Source organism: Anser brachyrhynchus (assembly GCF_964034855.1).
Source record: "Anser brachyrhynchus genome assembly, chromosome: 3".
Taxonomy (NCBI): Eukaryota; Metazoa; Chordata; class Aves; order Anseriformes; family Anatidae; genus Anser; species Anser brachyrhynchus.
Window position 1 is genome coordinate 38,769,832 of NC_137696.1, and position 25,683 is coordinate 38,795,514.

At 37.2% G+C, this 25,683-nt stretch overlaps 1 protein-coding gene and 1 long non-coding RNA gene across 5 annotated transcripts in view; one reads left to right on the forward strand and one right to left on the reverse strand.

Moving 5' to 3' along the window:
• Positions 1 to 17,720, reverse strand: part of TTC27 (tetratricopeptide repeat domain 27) — a 113,298-nt gene extending 95,578 nt beyond the window's left edge. For 2 of the 3 annotated variants that reach the window (XM_080588440.1, XM_080588439.1), the window contains exons 1-4: positions 17,554 to 17,693; positions 15,052 to 15,229; positions 9,496 to 9,625; positions 2,396 to 2,536 (exon numbers count right to left, since the gene is read on the reverse strand). In XM_080588440.1, coding sequence (XP_080444566.1) covers positions 2,396 to 2,536; positions 9,496 to 9,625; positions 15,052 to 15,229; positions 17,554 to 17,668 — 564 coding nt within the window. In that variant the 5' untranslated portion in view covers positions 17,669 to 17,693. Of the gene's footprint in view, positions 1 to 2,395; positions 2,537 to 9,495; positions 9,626 to 15,051; positions 15,230 to 17,553 lie in introns of all 3 variants that reach the window. The other variant, XM_080588441.1, reaches the window with a different exon arrangement.
• Positions 17,721 to 17,838: 118 nt separating this feature from the next.
• Positions 17,839 to 25,683, forward strand: part of LOC308193594 — a 30,218-nt gene continuing 22,373 nt past the window's right edge. Inside the window, exons 1-2 of one of the 2 annotated variants that reach the window (XR_013949799.1) lie at positions 17,839 to 17,941; positions 20,293 to 20,376. This is a non-coding gene — a long non-coding RNA (uncharacterized lncRNA). Of the gene's footprint in view, positions 18,134 to 20,274; positions 20,377 to 25,683 lie in introns of both variants that reach the window. The other variant, XR_013949800.1, reaches the window with a different exon arrangement.

The following is a 25,683-nucleotide window of genomic DNA, read 5'->3' on the forward strand; positions in this document are numbered from 1 at the left end:
AACAGAAAAAGACAATAAATAAATAAATAAAAAGCTGTTCCCTACTTCTCTTCTTTCATGTCATATTCATGATTTTAATAAACAGCCATGATTTCACTCTTCAGTAATCTTTCCAGTCTGAAGACTCCTAGACTACTTAGTCACTTTTCATGTGGAAGCCATCCAGTACAGTATCTCTGGCCATCCGGTGTTGCCCTTCTATACAACTTTTCCTGTTCAGTCAAATCTTTTCGTATCTCTTTATTTAAGGGTAGGAAGGAGACTGAGAAGTGCTCATGAGAATGCCTTACAATCACAATTAAAATTATTAATGTTTGTATGTGGAATCTGAGAAAGACAAATACTTCAGATCTAAGCAATCATTCTACAGCAGAGCTAGATCACAGCTTAGGAAATAATTCATTTTAGAAAGCTGTATACACAAAACATAAGCTCCCCAGCTTATCTTATCCCTGCCTATCTGCACCAGATGGAAATGCATGGAAAAGCTCATGGATAACAGTCTATTCTCAAAATTATACTTAAGATAATCATCTGTGAACGTAGGGCATACCTCTACATAGGCTCTAATGATTACTAGCTATTCTGTTACTGTTAGCACTCCAATCATTTTTGTCAAAACAGACATAAAAGTGCTGTTCAAAGGCACCTATCTTCTGAACTTTTTATACAAGTATGCTTACATCCATCAGACCTAAAGGCTGAACATAATTCAAGTAAAATCATCTAAACCAATCACATGCAGTTGACTGTAATGTCCCTAGAAAGGAACCATCAAAAAGAATAATAGTATCTATTTCAAAATGCAATGAAAGATGATTTCTGATATCAAGCTGAATAGAATAAAAGCACACAATCAAAAGACTTTGCGAAAAAGGTCAAATCCCAGTATTTCATCACTTACTTAGAAACCTAAAGGCAACTGAAGTAAGTTTCAAATGACTTCAGTGTAAATTTATATAATGAAGTAGTTATCTCCCGTGCAACTGAGTACTCAGCTCAATGCTACAATTTTCTGAGGCCTGATGCCTGCCACTCAAAAATCTTAGAACTACAGAATGCGTTTATAAAGTTTCAGGTAAGCCACCTGAGCTCTGCATAGTATTTAATTAGCAATGTTATTTTTTGGAATCCAAGTTAAGAATACTTTTTGATTACTGTCAAACGTTTAATATGCTATAGACAGTAACATTTTTTAAATATAACGGGCCTTTACTAACGCTTTAGATAATAGATTTCAGGGTGTTTTATCCTACTCTAAATTAATTTGCACTAAACTTAAAAAGCAAAGTTATTATGAAACTTTCCTTTGAATTTGGATGAAATGAGAAAGAATGAATTAAGCTTTAATTGTTACATTGACCTGCTGACAAAAGTACTTTTTATCAGTTACTGCCATTAGATTACCATCCAAACTTAATGTAACCACAAGTAATTGAACCTCCACTGGTAGGAGGCAGCCCCCAATTATGTCAGTCTGGAGGGAGGCAGCAAGGGAATTCTCTATACCAGGTACATTTTCTCCCTCCCTGACTGACCCAATTGTTGAAATTCAACAGCATTCATCTGTGAATAACAGGGAAAACGATGGAAGAGCTTGGCTTCCAGAAATGCAGTACAGCCAACATCTCCCACACAGTTTAATTCATCACAAAGACACAGCTGGGAATAGATGTTGTCAGCCAAGCATAAAAAGGGACCATGTGGCATTTTGATCTCCAGCCAAATTCTGTTCAACTGGAATGCAATAGAGAAGATGCTGCTGTTAAAAGTAACCCAGTTCCAAAGAGTCCTGCTACTAAACTACAAAGGAAGTAACGTCAAAAACCCTCTCAAGAAGAGACTCATATCTCCCTGATTATAATGTACTATTATAATTATCTCTGTAGAACAGAGAATTAAGGCAATCTCCGCATGGATGCCTGTAGGAGAGGTTGAAGACAATAAAAAAAGCAAAAGAGGACTTTATTGGCATCTAGAATTCATATGGTAGCAGTTAATGATATCCCAAAGCTTGTCAAAAAGGCCACAGTGCATGTATGATGCATTATTTTATAGGGCATTTAAGGTGTCGGTCCTGCCCCCTTCCCTCCTTCAAAAATGCTACAAAGTATGTGCCTTTTTAAAAGTTGCTTTCTATTCAATTTTCTAATTTTTACAGATAATTAAAGGATCTTCTTTTCTGGAGAAGACAGTGAGAAAATAGTTTAAGAAAGTGATACTTTTGTTTAACTGTAATTACTTTGTCTGAATTGTTTCTTAAAAGAAAGAACCTCAGAGCTGCAGAAAAAGAAATGGAAGAAGCTATACTGACTTAATAAGGTATGAAAAAAAGAACAAGAGAACCAATTAATGAGTATCTGGCAGTCATAATCATTGGTCACATGCTTCTTACCTGAAGAGATGCAAGTTTGTGTCTTGAATTCACAAAGATTATCCTAGCTATAAGCAGCAAGATAGGATGAGAAGTCAAGGTATAGACTGATTCAGCATCAAGAACCAGCATCTTCAAAATTGCTGCGTGCAGCATTTTGGGCTGAAAGAACAAGAAAAGTGGGAGTGTTCAGGAAACATGAATAAGTTTATGAACAAAATCATAAAATTAGGAAAAACAGCTACTCACATATGTAAGGTTGAAAAAAGTCTGCTCAAAACAAAGCAAAAAACCCATATCGATATGTCTTTGAATCCCCACTGTTTACCAAGTCATGGTAAATTCTGCCTTGCCTCTCACTGGCCAGATACATCTTATCAATGTGATCGGAAATATTCAGATTTCCTCTCACTTGAAACGCATATGTCCAGTTAATGTTACCAAATACATTCTAGTAATATACTCCCCTTGGTCTAAGGAGAAAAACTTCTGATAAACCAAAGCCATTCCACTTGTCATCACAGAAGTAAATAAATTTATTAAATTAATCCTACAACACTCAAATGTACTAGATATTCCTCCTGTGATGTCAAGATGTTTTATCTTCTTTCCCTAGAGATAGCTTCCTTTCGGGGTGGCATCACAGTAGCAATATTAGAACCATTTTTCCCTTTGTCCTAATAACAAAGACCTCTCCTTTAGATCTCATTTTAGGTGTTTTCCTGTGATGTTCCCTACAGTAATTCTTTTCTTAATGGGCTTGAGGTAGCTTTCCAGGAAACCTGTCTCTCAGTGATGATGGTCAGGTGACAATCATCTATTCTTCTTTTCCTTTTAATCCACTGAAAGCATTCAAATGGTTTATGTTCAGACTAGAGCAGATGTCAGTTCATCAGTTGACTCCTCATTCTCAAATGGCTTCCTTTGCAAACTGAAAAAATGAATGCTTTTGTTTTCAGTTTGTACGAAAGGGGCAAGAAAAGGGAATGGACGGAAACAGACGATGAGACAGTCAAGTGACAGTTTGCACTGAAGTCACTTGCCTGAGAAAGATTTTTATTCAGTCTATAAAATGACTTCTATCTTGTTTGCAATCACATTACAATGTTTCAAACAAAACCAGTAATGTAATTACTAAGTTCTCTGGAACTCTTTTCAACACCTTTACCAACAGATTACATTAAAAGACAAAAGTTATTAAACCACATTATTTCCCTAGTTCGCTTTTTAATGATTGCTGCTTCTCTTCATGGCAATTTTCAAGCTTTTTTCCTGATTTCCTTAGGTTTGTTCATTATTTACCATGTATTAACATTGAAAATACTCCTACTTAGTAGGCAATGACTAAGGGCTTTACGTTATTCACCCAAAATGTAATTCTTACCTGGCATCACTTCAATTATCAATCCTACCATTGAAAACAAAGTTTATTTCCGAGTGGTTTGTCAGACCATTGTAAAGAAAAAATGGCCATGTAGAAAGACATTAGATCCATCCCACCTCTAATGATCCAGAAAGGAACAGCTTTACCAACATCTCTAACTACTCTGATTTTGAGAAGTTATGACTCCATGCTTCTGAAGATTCATTTTGAAAACGCACAGGTATAACAGGAGACTTCATATAGTTTTCAGTTTAACTTAAACTTGTTTCCCTATCGTCCTTTTTGAGTTCACTCTTCAAAGTAAGCAACATTGAAATAATCAATGGGAAAGCAAAGAAGTTATGAGCTTTGTTATAGAACCATTTTCTAAAACACATTTGATATGCTATTGTAATCTACCCTCATTTAAGCACTGCAGCAACCAATTAATCTCACATTCTCATTTCAAAGCCTTTCACTGAAGAGCTCAGTCCAGCTAATGTAACATTAATAGGAATATAACGAGGGAGGAAAGAGGGAGAGAGATGTCACAGCCTAGTAAATAAGCCAACAAGTCTCAGAGCGAAAGAATTGATATCTTCTATCTTAACAAATCCATGTTCTTTTCCATAAAGCAAATACCATACAAGGAAGCAAACATTCTCTTTACTAAGAAAGCCTAAATCAACATTCGTTCTTTTAACTTGTGCTTTAAGACTGCATTATCATTGCAGATTTCTATCAACACAATTTACTATCCTAAGCTAGTCTTTAAGGTAGGGAACAGCTACATATGAAAGAGGTAGATGTTCAAGTTTTTACAGTTTCAAGGGCTGAAAAGACTGGACTGAAATTCACAAAAAATCCTTAAAACATTGGCTAAGAGAAAAAAGAAATTTAGAGCTTATCTTCTTGTGTCTAAGCACTTAAATTAGACATTTTCCATATTTATCTCATGTAGCTAAAAAAAATCCCATATCTCAAAATGGACACAACCAAAATTTGCTAACACAATGTTCCAGACCTAATAAACCTGGGTTATATTGTGAGTCTTTCCATTCTTCACCAGACCTCCACTCAAAACCTATGATTATTTTACTCAGAAATGTGTGCATATGTAAGTACAGAAACATATACTGGAGTTTATGAACATATGCTCAGAAATATCTGAGATGATAATCCAGGTTTTTTTGAATCTGCATATGGTTCCATTTGACCACTTCTGGGCTAAACACAGACAAATGTATTTATGCACTCTAAATACATATGCTTCAATTTCTGTCCGACGTACAGATAATGCATTCAACTTACAAAAAGTAAGTTAACATTTCCCGTTAAGTAACTGCTACTAAAGCCCTACATCAGCTTCAAGCTGGACAGTACTCTTGGCTATTACAGCTTCTACAGTATTTCAAAAGTATTTCCCAGCACAACTGTTACCAGCTGAGTAATGGCAATAGAAAACTACTTATGCCATTCCAGCTCAATGGCTGTGAGAATACAGAGTATAAGAAATTTAGTTTAGGGGCTTCATGCTCTTTTCTTGCTAATGGTAATGATTACAGGCGAAGTGAGCATTTGGTACACTTTTATTTTTGTTTCAGAGACAGCTCACTCTGAACTGGCCCTTCTAATCTTTCTTCATCCCTTTCTCAGTCTTGGGGATGCTTCACCTAAATCTTAAAAAGGTAAGCGTGGACATACACAAAGGTAGAAAAAGACAAAGTAAATGGCATGGGATGGATTAATAAAAAAGGAGGGGAAAAAAAGCAAACAAATTATCAAATAATGAACCTGTACGAAGCTACTAAGTGTAACATACTGGGCTTCTCAGATTTTAAATAGTACAAAGACTCCTGCACAGCTTGGCAACTGGCAAAGCTGAAGTTATATATCTTCCAGAATAACGGAAGATGTACTCAGGTTGCTAGTGGAAGATTTGGTCCTTCAGAACAGAATTCACCCTTTACTCCAGACATCTTTTGGGGAAAATTTGTTTTTGCTAGCAACTGCTTCTCTCCAACTTTCTGCAAAGGAAATAATGAGATTATGGTGCAGGCTGTCTCCAGTTTCATTAACCAAATGAGCAACACGTAAATGATGGATGCAGAGCTGAGCTGCAGACTGAAGATGATAAAGGTAAGCTAGCACAAGTAAGTCTTCCCTGAGTGCACCACACGTAGGAGTACTTAGTTAGGAATGTTCTTGCTTGTATTCCCTGTAAGGTCTGACTTTGCTGAGGCATTAAAGGAGGGATAATTTTCCAATGGCAGCATTAAGAATTATTTCTTTTACATATACACAGCAAGGGAATGTACTGCAAGTTTGTAGGCTACTTCAGCAGACTCCCTCTGCTTACAAGACTGACTCCACGTTTACTTTTTACCATCCCTCCTTATATACCCCACAAGAGGGAGAGGTTTATCAGAATCTCCAGTGTACATTGTGCTGGTCACTGGTATTCAAACGGCACATGAGTTAACCTAAGGTTCAGCTCTCATCTTTATGGCCAGTTCATGCTAATGGAAGCAAAGAATACAGGTCTGGATCACAAAGAACTCCCAACAGTTCCAGTTAATAAAATTTACAAGGATAAGGGATCATACTGGATTTGAGACAGTAGTGCTACACAGCACATCGGTATTTTTCATATGAATTATGAACATGGCTATTGGTATCAACAGAAGCCTGGTGATAGTTCAGTCTTCCAACAAAAGGATCATATCATGCATAAAAGAAGCGCTAATACAAACATAAGGAGAAAGTTACTCAAATGCATTTCAAAACTCATTATTTGGAACCAAGCTGGAAGTTACAAAAAGGCCAGCAGGAGATGTTGATAAACGTATTTGGAGGACTCCTACCAGTTATTTACAAGTATTATCCATTAGTGTGTTGGGATCTCCTTCCAGATGGAGTTTCTAGCTGCTACAAATATATCCTACTTGTGAATATGAAATCAGATGACAAACAATACTCTGTAACTCTGAAACTTAAGGCAGGACAAACACACTGCAACCTAAACAGCTCTGCACCTTTCATTCCCTTACCTGCACAGAGACAGCGACAGTACTTCAAGACACAAGGAGCCTATCTCACCTACTGTAAAATCATAAAAATGTTTTAGCCTAATCCCAGAAAGTTTGAAGACAGAACTGATAATCCATTTAATTTAAATACAGGCTTTTTTGTTTGTTTTTAATCTTGCTTTAACAGAAGTCACTTACCATAAAAAAACTCAGCGAGACTATTTAAATGGAATGATAAAGTCCTGAAGGAATTTTAGAAAACTCAGTCACCTAAGAACTAAAACACTAGCTGCTTTTCTGTTTAGAAATTACTGAACTGTTTGTATGCATGGACTCTTAAAACAAAAGCACAAAACAGTTCTTCAGAACATAAAATGGAACCCTAATGGAGTACATGAATTTAACCATAACTTATGAAGAAGTAAGGCTGGAATCAATTTGGGAGATGGGAAATAAAGTACACATACTCATGAATATTTTTCATGGAAGACATCCAAGACGCACCAACTAGCAACTCATCTAAATCAGGCTATTTTATGATTTGCTCTTCACTGAAATTAATTATGTTCTTATGCAGTCTTAACACACTCATAAGAAAGTAAAATTAATGATGCGTTCAGCAGTTATCCTAGGGCAGAAAAGAAACTATGTCACTGACCTGGAGGAGAAACTTTCAAGGGACAGAAGTAGCAGCACTTATATAGCCTGAAACTCATAAAGTTAAGACTAATCCAATAAAATGTTCTTAAAATAAGAATAAGTTTTGCAAATATTCCTGAAATAAATGAGACATTGGAAGGCTGAAAGTTAGTGATATTACTTAGAGCAGGCTAAGAGAAACATGACAACATTATTTATTTATTTTTAACCTTGACATGGGAAAAAGATCATTTTAGTCTGAAAAGTGGAAAGCTTATTAAAAAAAGAATTTATACCAGTATTGATGACAGAATATGAAAGATGACATTAGAAATGGAGAAAATGAGAGCCGTATTTTTAACCCACTTTTTTTTTTTTTTTTGAGTATCTGCACATGCGAGAAAGAAAAGCTGGATTAAAAGAAGCACAAAAATGTCAGTTTATTGAGATGTTTGTTTTTATGGAGTGTTCATATACTAAGAATCCTTGAAAATAAAAGTATATACATAAAAATATTTCAAAGCATATGAAAGCTTTTGAATTAAGATGTTTAACAAAAGAAAACTGGATATATATTTTAGCACAACTGTTTAGTGCTCTTGGAAAAAACTCTTCAGATGCTATAGATAGCAGTAGTATACATAAAACTAAACTTCTTTTGCCTGAATGCAGAACTAGTTAAACCTTCCAGCTAACGAAGTCTGATGCAGTACTCATTAGAAATTAGCAATGCTCATGTCTGTTTTCCTTTATCGTCTCTTGCTGATTTAGATTCTGGAATACCACCTCTGCACATGCAAACAGCTGTCAATGCATTGCATTCACAGCCATAAGACAAACTAACAGGAGACATACATTCCCTTATTCAACAGATAATTAGCATCTCATTCATCCATTAATATAGACAATAAATGGGATGGTTGATAGAAGTTAAGAACATTATGTTTTCTAGGTCTGAACTCCTTATAGTCTGACGGCAATGCTATGACTACCATCTTGGGCTGCAGCCTGCGTGAATACACTGACAGACATTTAAAATTCTTCAGTAAACAGAACTCACAAATAAGCATATTATAATATAACCTAATGTGCTCAATATTATAAACATAAAATTATAATATTAAAGATCATAAACAGATAAGGAGAATGGAAGAAATTCGTTTATATTTCTTTTCAGTTGAAAATTGAACACTTTCTTTTCCTAAGAAATAGTATGCTTTAATATTTCTGCTCATTTCTTACCGGCACAGGTTTAGTATACTTGCTTTCCACTGTTCCTTCTTATTTAGCCATTAGAAGACCAGATTTTAATTTCTGGTCTCAAAAACCAAGCAAAAAAATAAGCCTATAGATATACACACCATGCCATCTCTACAGTATACCACAATTATAACCATCTATGTTAAAAAAAAGGGACAGATACTGTATCTGAACTAAGTAATTCAGAAATGCAACCTTTCAAAGGAAACTATGGCAGGACTTCATGAGTTATGTTATTCCTGCAAAAACATACCACAGTAATGTAACAGACGCAAAGGTTTTATGTGGAGCTTTTTATCTACTTGTCAAACTTCCCCTCATTCCACAATTTACAGCATTTACACTGCTCATGTGACCTACTAATTCCACGATTCACTTGGCATCATCCACGAGCCTAGCAGGATACTAGCATACAAATCTACTGTCCTCTTTATCCATCTTCTACCTTGCTCCAAGGAAAACTTCTAAGCCATTTACAAGTATTTTTCTCTGATCCAACTAAGAACGCATTCCAAAACAAATAACTTATCGACATCAAACGTCCTTCAAGCAGATGCTGCTGCACAATAAATATCTTCCATATCCAAAAACAACATTTCCAGCAAGAAATCTATTAAGTTGAAGTAGACAAACATTAACTACTTTTAGAATAAGAATAGTGCTTTAAAAACTTATACAGTTGATGATGCTTCCAACAGCAGCCTGCATGATCAACACTCAAGGAAATTAATTCTAACCCTGGACCTCACAGATATGTGTTCTCTGGATAAGTGGGTTATTCACGAATAGAAGTGACTGTAAAAGGACAGCTTATTACAGCTCAAGCATACCTCACAGAATTTCTGCAACAATGCAGATGGCAAAAAGTCCTGCAGCTGTAACTGAATGGGAGGCCCAGTCCAATTGCTTTGAACGAAAAGCTGCAAACTGCCCACACCAAGTAGAAACATCAGCCTCTGCCTGCAATATAGATAAGAAAAACAATTAGCAATAGATCATTTTTTTTAATTAGGACTACAAGATCTGATCAATTTTCACACCAGTTCAAAACATTCAGCCTTAAAAATCCCCCCCTCTCAGTAGGAAAACATAATTAGTATAGAATTCAAAAATGCCCATGGGAAACTGAATGGTTTGGAAATATGATGGTTGTAACAAATGACAAACATTTTGGAAACAGAGTTAAATCATGTGTTTTAAAATTTAAGGCTGTGCCTATTAGATATGAGTGGGAGATTAGCATAGGATGAAGATTATCACTGTTTGCCAACCAGACAGTTGTATTTTCTTATATCTAAACTTCAGCATTTTCAAAGAAAAGTTGCTGCATTAGCATACATTCCAAAACAGCATATTTATTGTTGCTTTTACACAGCTGCTTAATTTCACTCCCTGTGAGAACAAAACGATTAAACAAGCGTCATAAAGTTCAGAAGTATCACCTCAGAGCTGGTTCGGATAATTCGGCAGCAAATGCTATCTCATTCAATCATGCTTTTTCATTGCAAACATAGTATTTTATTTAAAGATGGAATTACAAGACTTTGTTGCCTTCCTGGAACTGCGTATAAAATTTTCTTATTTACAAGATTTTACTCATCTAATACCCTTATGATACTATTTCTTTATGTACCTACAGTAATAACCTATGTGGCCTGCAGAAAGCAGGGCAAAATCCCTCAGAATTTAATGGCTGATTTAACAGGTGTAGATTTTTAGGAAACTTACACAACTTTTTGGTTTGTTTTAGGATTCTTTTGGGATTTGTAACCTTACTGGGTTATAATCAGTCATATGCCAACACGGGCCTTGTTACATACCACATATATAACATGCCTCCTACCTACAGTAATGTTCTAACTGTACTAGTCTAATATAAGAACTGGTATTTTAAGGAGCTCAGTGGAAAAAAACTTGTCATCCTTTTGCTGTGAAACATGGACTTAAAGCTGCAAGAGTCCTCCAAATGGAAACAAAGGGATAAAGCATTATACAACTCCAAAAAACAAAGTCAAATAGAAAAAGCCACACAGAAGCAGCTGGTGGGCAAGAATGTGACAGAAGATGTAGAACAATGGTGTGGAGTACATGAATCAAAAAAAAAAAAAAAAGAAATCCCAGAGCCTTCAGGAGTGTTAGCGAGCAAGGACTGGTATAAAGAGTTCTTGTCAAACAATTAGATTTTATAGTTGTCATTATTCCACTGGTAACTATCTACCGCCAAATAGTATTTGAATGCGTATCTCAGGTTACCGCTAAACTTCCAATCAACTCAAAAACAAAGCAGTGACAATTACTGCACACTAAATTATTAACATTAGGCACAAAACAATCACACATGCACTATTTATTCTGTTATATATTATGCTTCAAAGCTTCTAAAAGGAAAGATAACATACAGAATAATCAATTGCAACATTGCAGTTCAACAGCTCTTCAGTCTTTCAAAGACTCATTTGCATTACTTTATCATTTACTCTATTTTTATTAATCCTACAACCAAAATATGTATTTTTAAGGAACTTTGTTGAAATCTTTCTATGGCAGGCAAAGTTGCTTGATGTCTAGATGCTTTTGTAACCATGCAGAAGGGCTCTGCAAATTATATGCAATTCCATTACTTTGGCTGCGATTCTCTTTCCACTGGCTGATTTGTCATCATCAGTTGTTTTTTCTTGTTGCTGTCTTCATTTTCAGACTAGTGACCAACCTCCAGTCCCCTTAACACTCATTCTGTATCAGAATGCTACTTCTAAGCTCTAATCCCTGCAAATAAGGCTAGCGTCCCTCACCTATCACTTCCTTTTTTCCAAGATTTTTTTTTCCATTCCGTCTCTGACTGCCCTTCACACTTAGAATGCAGAACTGCAAGTGCTTACCTCCCAAGTGCTGCCTTAAAACTGCTCTTCTGTGCTGCCTGAAAAGCAGGAGAGGCACTGCTGCCAGTGTTCCACTTATTACGGTGACCTATACAGTTTCATTACTTTCTTCTAATTTCCTTAGATTTAGAGCCATTCATCTCGCTCATACTTTCTCCATGTCTTTTTTTAAACACTTTACACCAACTCAAGTAGGATTGTGATCCATGATGTAAAACCAAATGCTTATATACATTCCACTGTAATATTCATATTGCTTTACTTATATTTTCTCAAACTCAGAAATGATACAGCATTGATATTTGAAAAAAATAAGGGATTTGCATATAACACTACATTTTTCAAATAAATGAGTGAGAAAATACCAATAGCAAGACTATGCTTTACATACAATTAGGTTACAGATTGTGTGTTTGTTTTTTTTTAAATGTGAAGACAAATTACAGAAGAGAAGTCAAAACAAAATTAGAGATGCTTAACAGTTATTTTTTCCTATTTAAATACATGCAAGCAAGTTGCAGAAACAGCAAGAATTTCTTCACTTTTATTTTTTAACATGCATAGCACACTAGTTAACAAACTGTTTAAGTGCCCTGAAGTATCAGAAATACATGTTGGGAAATCAAACCAAGCTTTATTGCAAGGACTTGTTTTGGAAAGTTTTACAGTCATTACTATCTTGAATAAGGTAGTAGCAGTAAATACATGGACAATTAAAACAAGTGTTCATGATCATTTCCTTGTTCCTTTAGGTTTAAGAATCAAACATTATAAGAGACTTTCAAGCTCTTTTGAAACTCTCCTGAACTATTATTTTTGTTGTGTCCTGCACACTATTTCCTCCTGGTCTCTAGAAGGAAACTACCTTGGGAAAAAATACATGTCCTTCAAATAGAAGTCATGACAACACCAAAGAGATGCTTCCCTTCCACTTGGTTAGCATTTATACACTATATCTTCTTCCTCCACAATTCTGCTGACTTAAAATACAAGTACGAAGCTATGTTTCCTGTAGAAGGTAACTGATAGCCTTTGAATTGAGTAGCTGTAACAGGAATAAAAACAAACAAACAAAAAAACACTTCTATTTTGTAGGTTTATTGCAAAATATACTTGGGAGAATTCACTTTTAATCCATGAAGGTTAAAAGCGCCATACCAAAATACATCTGGCAGGGGAAGGACGGAAGCAGTTAAAGTGGCAGAAAAAGTTGCAGCAAGTTCTAAAATCTAAAATACTGTTAAATATTTTCCTTACAGAACCATGGATTTGGAAGTAGAAAAGTTGACATGTCCAAAGAAATTATAATCTAGCTACAAAGTCTGAGCTGTTTTGCCCTCAGGCTGCTCCCTTTTAGCTTCACAAAAAGAATTCCCTAAGAGTTCTTTTAACACTGTTATAAAACCATACTTTGTACTGCGTTTATATTGTGTTAAAAGAATAAGGTTAGCATTATCCAACTTTCTGATCCTGACTGAATTCAACTTGCAGAGTTTTTTAATTTCTACAATTACAGTTCTCAGTTCAGCAAAAAAGCATATATTTGAAGTAAGACCCCAATAGTAAAAAATCTACTAAAAGTCAAAGGAAAGCCAGTGTCTTACTGATTTTTCTCAGCTAGAACTTAGAAGTGGCTGTACTTCCTTTATAGGGAAAATAGGGATTTTTCCTATAAAAAAATAGGGATTTTTCCTATAAAAAAATAAGGAATTTTTTCCCTCAACAGGAAAAAATAAATAAAACAACAACTCACGTATTTTCACCATCGGCATTTAAAAGTCATGTGCACAAGTTGCATTAATTCTTTCCAAAAGAAATTAGGAAAAGTAGTACAGGGCCTGCAGGTTGATAAAATAACTATGTAATGGATTTTACCTTGGATACACTGACACATTTTGAAAAGTACACCTTTTAATTCTGAAAAAAAACTCAGCACATAACTTTGGGCAGAAAATTGTCTACTTCTGAAAGGTTAAATATTGTAGTTCTGCCTCCATATCTTTAGGCAAGGGGGCTTCTAACAATGCCTACAGTTGAAGAGCGGAAAGGAAACCTGTAAGACCAAAGTACTGGAACACAAGCACCTGAGGAACAAATTGTTTTGCTGTCTGCAGTAGGAAAGCAACAAATTTCTGCAAATGGAAATACAGGCCAATAAAAACTCACAGGAGGAGCAGGAAAAGAAAATATCACCGTGACAGGATATGTATGTATAAAGTCTTACTGAATGCATGATATAGAATACGATTTTCTTCAAGCAGTCAAACAGTTCATAACGGCTATTTCATTTGTGAACAGGAACAAAATTTCAATCAACAATTAGGATTAGGATTGGGCTAACAGTTTTCAGGATGTTTCAAACCCCAACAGATCTTTCTTTAATTGATGCATAATTCAGAATAAAATATTCTAAGACAGAAGTTAACAATATTGAAAACTTTCTCTAGACTATGTCACCATCTAAACTCCAGGTAGGATGATTTCACAGCAACAGCACAACAAAGAAAGAAAGAAAGAAAAAAAAAAAACAGGGAAAAATACCTAGAGACAAAATACACAGAAACAATCTCTATACACTCCAGATCAGAAAACAGGAGCGCATGAGATATCACACTATCATATAATCTTTTGACAAGCCATGATCAGTGTTGCTAACAAGTCTCAGTATTTTAGAGGTGCCAACTACTTGTTTCTCTCTGGCATTTTAGCAAAAACTCATTTTCATGCCTCATATTAAAACACACACATTTGTATTCAGCCATGCTTCTTGGCAATACGTTACCTTCCTCTTATTTCCTTTATACCTTTATGTTCTCCTACCTTTTGCTAAAACCTGTTCCTACACTCATCTTTAAATTATATGTATGTAATTTTCTGCTTCTACTATCCATAATGTGATAGATTCACTCTAACTGTACTGCATATGCTAATTCTTGCTGTTAATGAGTCTGACTTCAGTGTTTATAATTTTCCAAAATGAACAGGCTAAAATCCATCTTAGTGAGTCTTATGAAGAAAATAACTAATTCATAAATACCAGCCATAAATAACTTACTCAGTTCATATTAAAACAACCTTACTATGAACCAGACTCAGAAACACGGACATAACTTTTACAGTAACTTTACATGGTACTTCAAGTATTCACATTAATGTAACACAACGTTTCAGAGAAAACTGTTAACAAACTGTTTCAAGATGCATGGCAATGTGAATTTACATTTCTTTGTTTCTTTATACCAGCAGCTTCAGAGGTAGTCACCATAAACAAAGCCAGTGTTTTCAACAACCCTTCATATCAGAACACTATCCAGTGAAAGAAACAATGATAATGAACAGATGCCCCAGGAAAGTGGGAGGAACAACTCGAGAAATCAATTTTCTATTTTTCTCTCAGATCAAGAACTTTGGAAGCCCTATGACACATAATACAAAACAAATAATGCCTTTTGTAAAAATCAAACATTGCCTCTATTAATCTTCCATAAAATAAATAATCATTTCCACCTTTCCACGTTATCAACCTCTGTGGAACAGTCCAGGTATGTCAGGATCTGTTTCTCCAAGTAACTTTCAATGTTCTCCTCTGCCACAGAAGATGCACTGAAAACATTTCGGATAGCTGAATTTGAAAATATTGCCTCATATTTCCCATCAAAAATCAACTGCAACAGTGATCCACTTTCTGGAAATAAAAAAAAAAAAATCAGTGTTAAATTTGAAAGAACTTCATCTTACAAGAGCTATTCCAACCAAAACATATACCTCTCCCCTTTCAAAGTAAGGAATCATCATTTAAGTTGCCAGAAAACGACAGTTGCACTGAAACTGAAGAACAGCAGTAGCGGGGGTCACCTTAATCCAAAATGAATTTTACAGAACTTGTATTAACGTTACAATGAAATACAAACTGCCAGATGAATGTAAAGCATAAAAATTGCACAGGAATTTCAGGGGAAATATATGGATAGCCTTTCAAATACATACACTGACAATTATCATAGGAGGGTTTTCTTCCTCCAAAACCTTTTGTATTAGTGTGTGATGGTAAAATCCTGTGGGCGAGACAATTTCAAAGGCTTAAGGATTCTTTCACGGAAACTGCAACAAATAACAATGGTTCAATACTTAGAGAGTTCCATGAATACCCATGTATAACCATGAAGTACACAGCCCTTCCTTTACATGCTTACAATATTCAAAAGAATGGACAATATGATTTTATCTTCAGAAAAGTACTATCTTCCTGTAAGTTTACTACCTCAATGAGAAGTCTGCACATAGAGTCATTCTTCAAATTAACTACTGAGGTGGATATGAATCCATTAATGTTTCTCTGCTTAATCCTTTCAAGGCAAACAGAATTCACAAAGTGCTATACATTTAATTCCTAAGAAGCTTCAAACTCATGAAGTATTCTTGACCCAGGCTTTGTTCGCAGAAGGTATCTTCCCCTCTTTCATCAAGCATGCTACATTGCAACCAATCCAGCAGCTGTCTGCTAGAACAGTTTCATCACGTTAACGCCTTCTATTCTTAGAGAAATTGGTACCTGTCTATGCTGCAGCTCATGTGGACATACTAACTAGTTCTCAACCAGCTAATGCAGATGCTGGTAATGCAGGTGAGGAAATGCAGAGGTCTGCATAGGATACGTGCCATAATATTAACCAGTGATTCCAGCTGTGGACTGCAGCTCCTGAGCACTTAGTGTTACCATAGCTACCCTAATATTAGGGCCTAAACTACCCTATTTAATGCTAGCACAGGCATACATCCACACCAGCTACAGCTGCACACAGAAGCTAACCAAACAACAACCCCCAGCAAAACCAAGTACTCTCAGTCTCGGACACAACTGAAGACTGAGCACAAAAATCAACTTCCATAGCAGCGATGGATGATTTGGTAGGAATGGTGATGGACACACATTCATTCCTAATCTCTACAGACCAGCCTGCTGACCACAATTTACTTTTGTTCTTTGCAACAATGACCAGCCACCTGATATAAGTAATCTTTTTTTTTTTTTTTTTTGTGGTAAATGATTGAAAAACATTTTACGCTGTACCTGCAGGGGCATATGCAAAAGATTAGGAATGGTTCTGGGGCCTTGCTGACATCACACCCTCACAGAGAACATAAATAACATGAAACTTTCTCCCATCAGTGCTCTGGGGGAGAATTTCTTTCACAAAGCGACAACTTATTTACATTTTGTTACAGCCGTCCAGACAGGTGGCACTGTATTTTGTAGAATAACCCTTGGCCCTGAGGACACTAATGAAGAATACTGAGGTTTTTCTTTCTAGTAACAGTGCAACATAACTGTAAGCACATAAGATCTGCTCTTGGTTCTCTATTTATTTATTTTCTTATAAGACACCATACAAATTCAAGGTCACAGTCTTTAACTTTTAGTTTCAGGGCCCACTGAAGCGATGATTAAAAATCATCACAACCCCCACCATTTTCTGCCTCTACGGCAAGATAGTTTTCTTCAATACCACTCTCCACATCTCATCACAGCACACTACTTAAAAAAAAAAGTGAAATAAAAACACAAATGTACACCATTCAGTGAGAAACTATGAAAGACCTGCTAGATGTCAGTGTCACCACCTAACATTCTTAGACAGTACAAGGATTAGGGCTAAATAAGAATTAACATAAGGAAATAGAACTGAGTAGATCAGCTCTTTTCCAAAATTCAGCATGTGCCTGGGGTACAGATAAAGAAGTCTTTATCTCCACATCTTTTTCGCTTTGCTACAGCAGGGAGCTTCTCGCCGCTGCCACACGCGGGCAGGCAGGTGCCTCGCTCGCTCCGGTCGCGAGGAAGCCCGAGACAGCCCCGGGGCGAAGCCTGAGGAGCGGCGGTGCCCCCAGGAGCGGGGTGCCCCCGGGAGCGGCGCTGCCCCCGCAGCCCAGCCCGGTGCCCGCCCGAGGGGACCCCCGGGAGCCGCGTCCAGGACCCCCACAGCAAGGCGGGCACCGCGTGTCCCTCACCTCCGCTCCGCTCCGCTCCCCGCTCACCTGCCGCCGAGGCGTCGCCCTGCTTCCACTCCAAGGACTCGGCGGCGCTGAGGAAGCCCCTCAGCAGGGCGCGCTCGAGGGCCAGCATGGTCCCGCCACCCTCCTCTCAGCCCGAGCCCTCCTCTCAGCCCATGTGCGGGCAGCGGCAGCAGGGAGCCGCCATCACGGCCCCGTCGAGCACGCCGGGAGGAGGCGGTGCGGCGCAGGCGCGGCAGCGGCCCCAGGGCCAGTAGTAGCGGTACTAGCAGTAGCAGCAGTAGCAGCAGCAGCAGCAGTAGTAGTAGTAGCAGCGGTAGCGGTGCAGCCGTGGCCGTTACGGGTGGCGGCCGTTACTGGCGGCTTCGTGCCGCTCGTTGTTAGGGTGAGGGGCTCCTGCCCGAGCTCGGTTCTCATCCTGAGCTCTGTTCCCCCGGGCTGTGTTTGTGTGGGGCTGGGACTTCGGGCGTGTGAGCCCCGGGTTGTTTGTCAGCTGCGAGAAAAACGGGTGTCTCGGGGGTCAGGCAGCTGTGAGAGAGCACTGGACGCAACGCGTGGGCAGGCAGGGGTTGCCCAGGTATGCCTGCCTCGAGTGGGCTCGGAGCCTTAAATTTGGGCGGCTGGGAAGGGTGTGCGGTGCTGTATTGCCTCCTGTCCTGCCTGGACCTGTAGTTACTTCAGCACCTGTCCAGATCCTGAGGGAGTGTAATTCTGGCCATCACCTCTGAGCTCGCTCCTTGCACACAGAGGAGGAGAGAGGCCGTACCTTCGTGGGCATTCAGAATGGGGTGAAATGATGGAAATGTTCACTCAGAGTTGTTAACAAAACTTGGTGTAAGCAAGTCAGAAAGCTAATACAGCTAGGAGTAAATCCTTGGTGCAGGAAGATGACCTCTGAGGATGTCTTCACTGCGAAGGTTGAAATTCATTTTGCTACTAAGTGCAGCTCATAGTATAATGAAATAGAGTACTTGCCGAACTTAATTCGATGTCTTACAAACATCTTTCCATCCTACTTTCGTATCTAACTTATTAGTTAAAATTTGAGGAAGACTTACTGCAGCTTTTTTAATTCAAGTGCCTGTGATAGGTTATTGCTTGGTTGGGCTTTAATATACAGACTTTAATTTCAAATTTAATTAGGCTTGTAAAAGCAAAACACAGTTAAATAAAAATGTGTTGCTTTTCAACTTATTTTCTGACTTGAAACAATCCACTCTATATCATTTTTCACACAAAAAGGTGCTATAAATTTATATAGTTAATAGAGACATAGATAGCCATTCACTCGCTGTAAGTTCCAGGGCCATGAACCAAAGATGAATATTTGTCCTGGAAGCAGCAGCTTACAGAACTTCCTAAAGCACAGCAAATAAATTGTTTTCCATATAGTGTGTTCAAGACATTCATGAAGTTCATTTTATGAAATTCACCATTAAAAACTAAAATCTTTGGAAATCAAAATGATGTTACTTGCTTTCTCTTTGTCTATGTAGCAACATAATAATATTCTAAGCACACTGATTTCCATTTGACAGCTGATCTATATATAACACATGAGGTTTTACTGACACAACAGAACCCATTACTCAAAATGAGGTATCGTCATGTGTTCAGTTTTCTGTGGTGTGTGGTATCACAGCTTTGTTCTAAAATTGACTTAAATGTTTTCAAGGGTAAGTTTAGGAAATAAATTAACTCCTGCTAACCTTGCCGATTTGGTGGGTAGTTTTTTCCGTAAATTTTGTTGCGATCTGTATGAAAAAATGAATAGGAATTAGGCTCTTTGTGTTTAAATGTAACTTGTACTATTACACATTTCTTTCCCTTCCACATAATAGATCTGCGTTAAACATACATAGATTTTACAAAATTGAGTGGATGAATTCTTAAGTGAGGTCTAATTAAAATGTTGAATAGCACTCCTATTCCACGTCTACCCCTTTTTCTGGCAGGGATTTCAGAATGTTTGTCAAAATACAATGAAAAAGATAGTAAACAAGTGAAAAAATACATTTTGCATAGTTTTCAGGGAAAGCTGGTAATTTTTTTTTCTGGGAATAAATAGTTGATAAATACAATTATTTGATAAAAATGATGTATATCTTGCTGTTTTTCTCATCTCTGCCAGTTCCTGAAATGTGTTTTGTTGTTTGTTTTTCTCCCACACAATTCAGTTTCTGGAGACATCCAGAAATTATAGCAGGTACATAGGCAGGAATACCACCAGCAGGAATTAGTGCACTCCTGACTGACAGTGGATGGATAGTTACCATTCATGTGAAATACACTGTTAATTGTTTAACATTTGCCACAGACTTACTGAAGTATGCTGCTTGACCTTGTTTCCATGAAGGATTTGAAGTATGTATATATATTCTTCTCTCAAAGAATGGTCAACAGTTTTTGTTTGCATTTAAATGTCACTTCCGTCAGTTGGCTCTAAAGGGAGGCAAGCCTTTTGCAATACTGTGAACTGCAGATTCAAGATTTTGGTGTATTGCTGCTTATAATTTCCAAGCAAGAAGTAGATAATCAAACCTTCTGATACAAGTGTTTTCAGAGAACAACTTTTGTCTTTAACTTTTTTCCAAGAGGGTAGGAGAACTGTCTGTATGAAGTGTTGTGCTCTCTGTGGAATCTCAACTAGCATATTTAAAGTCCCCTTGCAAGGTATCTGTGCTGCTGTGTTGATACAGTATTTATCTTCTGTTGCAGGTTTTTTTTTTCTCTAAGGCATTTTGAAACAGATGAACTTAACTGTGGACTGCAAAACGCTACATGATCTCTCAACAAGACCACCTGTAAAAAAAAGTTTTGGTAAGTTTAAAATTGTTATTATCAGCACAGACATTTATTATGATATTTTTAAACAAAGAGCTACTGATTATAAAAACTGCTGTTACGTGGATTTTGAATTCATCCTCAATGTCATGTGCCAGGTCTCTGGTATTGGTGAATAAACATGCAATTGTGTTTTATGCCATTTTTGAACAACAGTTGATTTGCTTTTTTGGGGGATGAGGAGGGAGTTGCCATTACCAAGGAGAAAACACACTTGTTGATATAGATGGATGAAAACTTGCAAGATTGTGTAACCAAACTTCTGTGGTTGTTAAGAGAATGTTTGATGTATCTGGTGAGAGAAGAGGATCTGCAAAGCTTGTATTGGGGAATTCCATCAGCTTTTCTTTGGCTCAGTTAGTTCAGTTAAGCTACATCCTAGTAACCAGTTATTCTTTGTGGATCATTATATTTGAGGTTACAGCATCAGAAACACACTTCAGACTTTTGGTAAGCTTAGTGGCCCCCAAAAGACATCAGTTAAATGTTCAAACTGTATTCTTCAGAGTAAATTCCTGAATATTACAGGCAAACTGTTTCCCTGAGGCAGGGAAAGCTGACTGCAAATGTTAGAAGTTGCAAAGAAGGTTTTAGCAAAATAAATTACTATATTGTAGTGGAGGGAAGTGGACAGAGTATTCATAGTTAAAACACCTGTAGGTCTGGCTGGCCTCTAGGAATGTAAAATCTGCACTAAACTGAATTTTCATATTCTCCCCAATTACTTTCTCCCTAAATCTTTGAAATTACCAGCCTCTGTGAAGATTAGTTTGCCCTCTCTCCTGCGGGGAACAAAAACAAGGTATCCATTCCCTTTGAAAATCTGACTCAATGTGACCGTCAATATTTACTATATGTTTATAATGTGACATAGTGAAGGATTGATGTGATCATCAACAGGGAAGTAGGATGACTCATTTCCCTGTCCTTCATGACTGCTTCTGCTAAGCTCTTCTCCTGGCTGCCTGAAGGAGAAATTCTGACAGCTCAGACGCTTTCTGAACAGGCTTCCAAGGAGTTGGAGGAAACTGACCCATTCCTTTACAGTCCCCAACAGTGACCAAAGGATCACAGAATTTTCAAATCTCACAAATTTTCTGTATAGTACCAGCACCTGTGATGCACTCAAGACATTTTTCATTCCTTCTGCACTGTTGTTGGTAAATAAGACTTCACAAATATCAGTAAATCTGCTGGTGTCATTCAAAGTCTCCTACTTTTCACAGGTAAAATTCTGCACTGAGCTGTTACCAAAATTCTTGCTATCAATAAGATCAAGATTTGGCTTCAATTGGCATGTATAACTCACATGTAACCTCTCAGATCCTGTAGCAAAGCGAATGGATATCTACTATATTCCAATACCCTTCCAGTTTTCCTGTGACTGTTAAGATGAAAATAAGTTCCTGTAGGTTTTCCAACTTTTCTCAGCAAGATTTTGCCTTACCTTTTGTTACTGTGGAAAATTCTTTCTACTGTTGTAGTTAGGGAATGTGCTAGTAGGTTTATGATGAGAGAATGGGCTAGAAGAGCATGTGATGAGAAATCACTTTTAAAATCTTGGTGCAAACCTGAAATCTGTAGATTTCTTCTACATCCATTCTGTTCAAAGGTTGCTTGTAGCAATTGTTAATAAGAGTAGATTAGGAAATAGAAATGAATTTGTCCATGTCTACATATTAATTTGTACTCTGCCTCAAAATAAAGTACACGTCACTGCGACCATATTATGAACGTGAAAGTAGGGAAAGTAGTCATACTGTCCTTACTGTCTTCAACCTGTTCACTTGAGAGAACAGTTGCTTTAGAATTATGTTGCATTTTGGAGGAAGACAGTCTCTTGTTCAGCTTTTTGACTTTAATCACTTTAATCATTTTTTCATTCATAACAGGGTGTACAGGGGGTGGTTTTTTTCCTTTTTTTTTTTTTGGTCCTTATCAAGTCTTGCATCTTGGTTTTATGATTTTTGCCAGAATTGCGTGGGGTTTTATCGTTTAAGTAGTACCTCTACCTTTACTAATAAAGAGTGACCTGAAACAAATATGGTCATTTTACTAAGGGTCAAAAGCTGCCTAAATTAGATTTACAGTTGATGTAACAAATTTTTTTTGGGAAAAAAAAAAGCTTATCAGAAAGTCGTTAGAGATGTGGGAGTCTATTAAGAGCTGGGAGAACACTTTTTGCCTTTGCATGGATTCACACAGTGCAAAAATATGTCAGTGGCCTGACATCCCAGAGTGGCTTTGAATTGTCTGAATCACAGAACTGCATCATAATGACTCATTCTCATTGCATATTGACATCCCTGCTGGGAAAGAATTGCTGTCTCTCTCTCCCTGTTAGCAATTTCAGTTTACACGTTTTTGTTTTTTCCTCCTACTGAAGTTTTTGTTTTTAGAGATATGTAGCATTGAGATTGCCCTCTTCCATAAGACAAACGCTGTTGTTCAGGTGCAGTAGGTCATTTACTTCTGTATTAGAAGCAAGTAATTATTCCCGAAATGGAAAAGGAATAAAAAAAATCCTATGTAGTGTCTCTAGGTGCTTGGATATAACTGAAGTCCCTCCTGTGTCAATGCACGGGAGGACAGCATGTGCACCAGTTTCAGATTTGCAGTTTGTGTACAACTTTTCTTTACATACATAATGCCTAAACCTTTCAGAATAAAAGCTTTCAGTCTTCTAAAACAAGCAAATGAGCAGCCACTGAAAGAAAAGCCTTTCTAAAATAAGATGATGAACAAATGCCATGAATAAAGTCTCTCGTGACAGTTTAACTCATAGTGCAGGATTGTCCCAATTTTCATCTGGTTTCATGCTCTGATACCTTAAATCAATACTAAAGTCTTCTTTGGTAAGAAATGCAGCACAAGATGATTGGACTTCTTAAAAAGTTCTAGTGGATGGGGCTTTGGGCAACCTGGGCTAGTGGGGAGTGTCCGTGCCCATGGCAGGGGCTTGGAATTGGATGATCTATAAGGTCCCTTCCAACCCAACCCATTCTGTGATTCTGTGAATTCTCTATATTCAGTTTCACCCAACTCAAAACTAGCCTGCCTGGGATGAAACAGAACATATCCTGGGCTTCTCCCCCACCATTGATCAGTTCTAGAATGAGTAAACCAGGAATGGCACCCAGAGAGTAAATGCTTCACTAACCACGTGTTGTTCTAGTCTCTCTGGCTGTAGATGAGACATTGTGTTTTCAGGGCAGATTTTCAAATCTATGTTGTTTGTGGAGTGGGAGGTGACAGACCAAAATATTCTTTCTCCAGAAATTGAGATCCATCCCACCCCTCCCATATTATCTTCTATAACTTCAGTGACACAGTAGGTGATCTGTCCTTCCTCTAAATGATTGGAATTGTCACTCATTGCATTTTTCACAAGGACTTTTCAGGTATATTTTAGTATTACCACCAAATTCTTGTCAGCACACTCAAGCTAAGAGCACATGACTCTTTTTTCTGGCAAAAGTCCTACAGGATTTGCTTCTAAAATTGAAAAGCCTGCACAAGATTAGAAGAGATGAGGCCAAAGAGGCATAGTTATAGTGCTCTCCTGAATAAAACATCCTTTCTTAGAACTTTCAGGGAATAGCTTTTGGGTCTCTGCTGCTATTTGTGTCCTGATAATAATTTTCAGATCTTCTTGTCCAGATTTCTTTTTTCAACTTTATGAACCCATGCCTTGCCTTTTCTTATCCAGGAAATTGAAGCTCAGGTTATTTGATGCAAGTTTTCCTCTGCAGCTGTCAGTAAGTCTGAGGCTGAGGGCCAATTCATTGTTCCTATGTGTGATGCTCCCATTTCAACCTCTAGTGCTGTTAAACTTTGTAAAACTGTTTATTTTTTTTTTTCCCTTATTGTCAGATAATCCTTCGTAGAATCCATTTACAAATTCTTTCTTTCAGCAAGAGCTTTTTGTAGGACTGAAAATGCATTTATACATTTGTACTTTACATTTTAATATGTATCATTGAATTACAGAAATCAAGTGTGATTACCTAAAATTTTCTCTATAAAAGTAAATAAACATGGTATCATAGGGTCTCTGTTTCAATGCTCAGAGATAAATTAAGATTTCTTGAGCCTTCAGGACAGGTTGTGGGGTGGGTTTGGTTTTTTTGGTGTTGCTGCTTTGTTTTGTATTCTGACAGTGGCTAAAGAGTTAGGAAACCAGAAAATTTCACTTAAATTTCTTAGCTTTATTTTTTTCCATTAATCAGCAATTCTCTGCTTGTCTCTGGTTTCTTTCTCAATTTTTGCTCTTTTATTTATCTACTAGCTTATGAGAAAAGGTAGTTAGGATGGTATTTAGTCAAAAAAGAGAAGTCTTAGGGAAGCTCTGGTTGTTTTCTCATATATATAAGTTGCTATAGAGGATGTACAGAATGCTCACTACACACATTCAGACTTTTGTTGTCTTCTGAGGGTAGGAACTTGGACTAAGTGTCCTCACCTTCCTGATGAAGCTTTCTCCTTGTAATTTTGTCTCTTCTTGAGTTTTTCCCTGAACCTGGATCACCTTGATGGGTGGTTGATGGTTGCATTCACATTTAGTAGCTATGAAACAAGGTATAAACTTTCATGACTATAGAGCTTTGCTGGTCTACTCCGTTGAAGGTGTAGTCAGGAGAATGGAGATAAGATCTCTCCACAGATGGTTGTCATCTGACAATAAGCATGTGTGTTGTCCAAAATTGTCTGTATTACACTTGCAGTTCCGCTCTCTCATACTTTAATACGTTTTATGCAAACTATTTCAGACAAATGATTCAAAACGTTTAGTCAAATGCTTCTCAAAAACAAACAAAAAGAAACAACGAACCACCACCGCCAAGAAAAAGATAAGCTGTTTTTTTTATCTTCTCCCTTGTCTGTCTCTTCTTTTCACCCATTATCTCATTCTACACTCTGCTTCCAGGCAGAGCCCCAAAATGAATCATAAGTCACACTGTAGGGATGACATTTGAATGACCTTAGAAAGACTAGGTAGAATTACAGCTTTGATTGGAAATTGCTTCTGCTTTTTTATTGGTGTATTTTGAAGTTATGTATCATTCAGTCTTAATTGCATTAGGTGTTTCATCTACTGAAAGATTGCTTTATTACTTTTCTGTAAACTTAGAATGGTTTTTAACAATTGTTTCTTGCTTCCTTCTTTTCTACAGATAAGTTAATTTTATTAATAGCTCAATGTAGATTACAGAGATGACATTGAGACTTAGTGGCACAGAGCCAGATTCTGATAGCATCACAGTGTGCTATAGGTCAAGACTT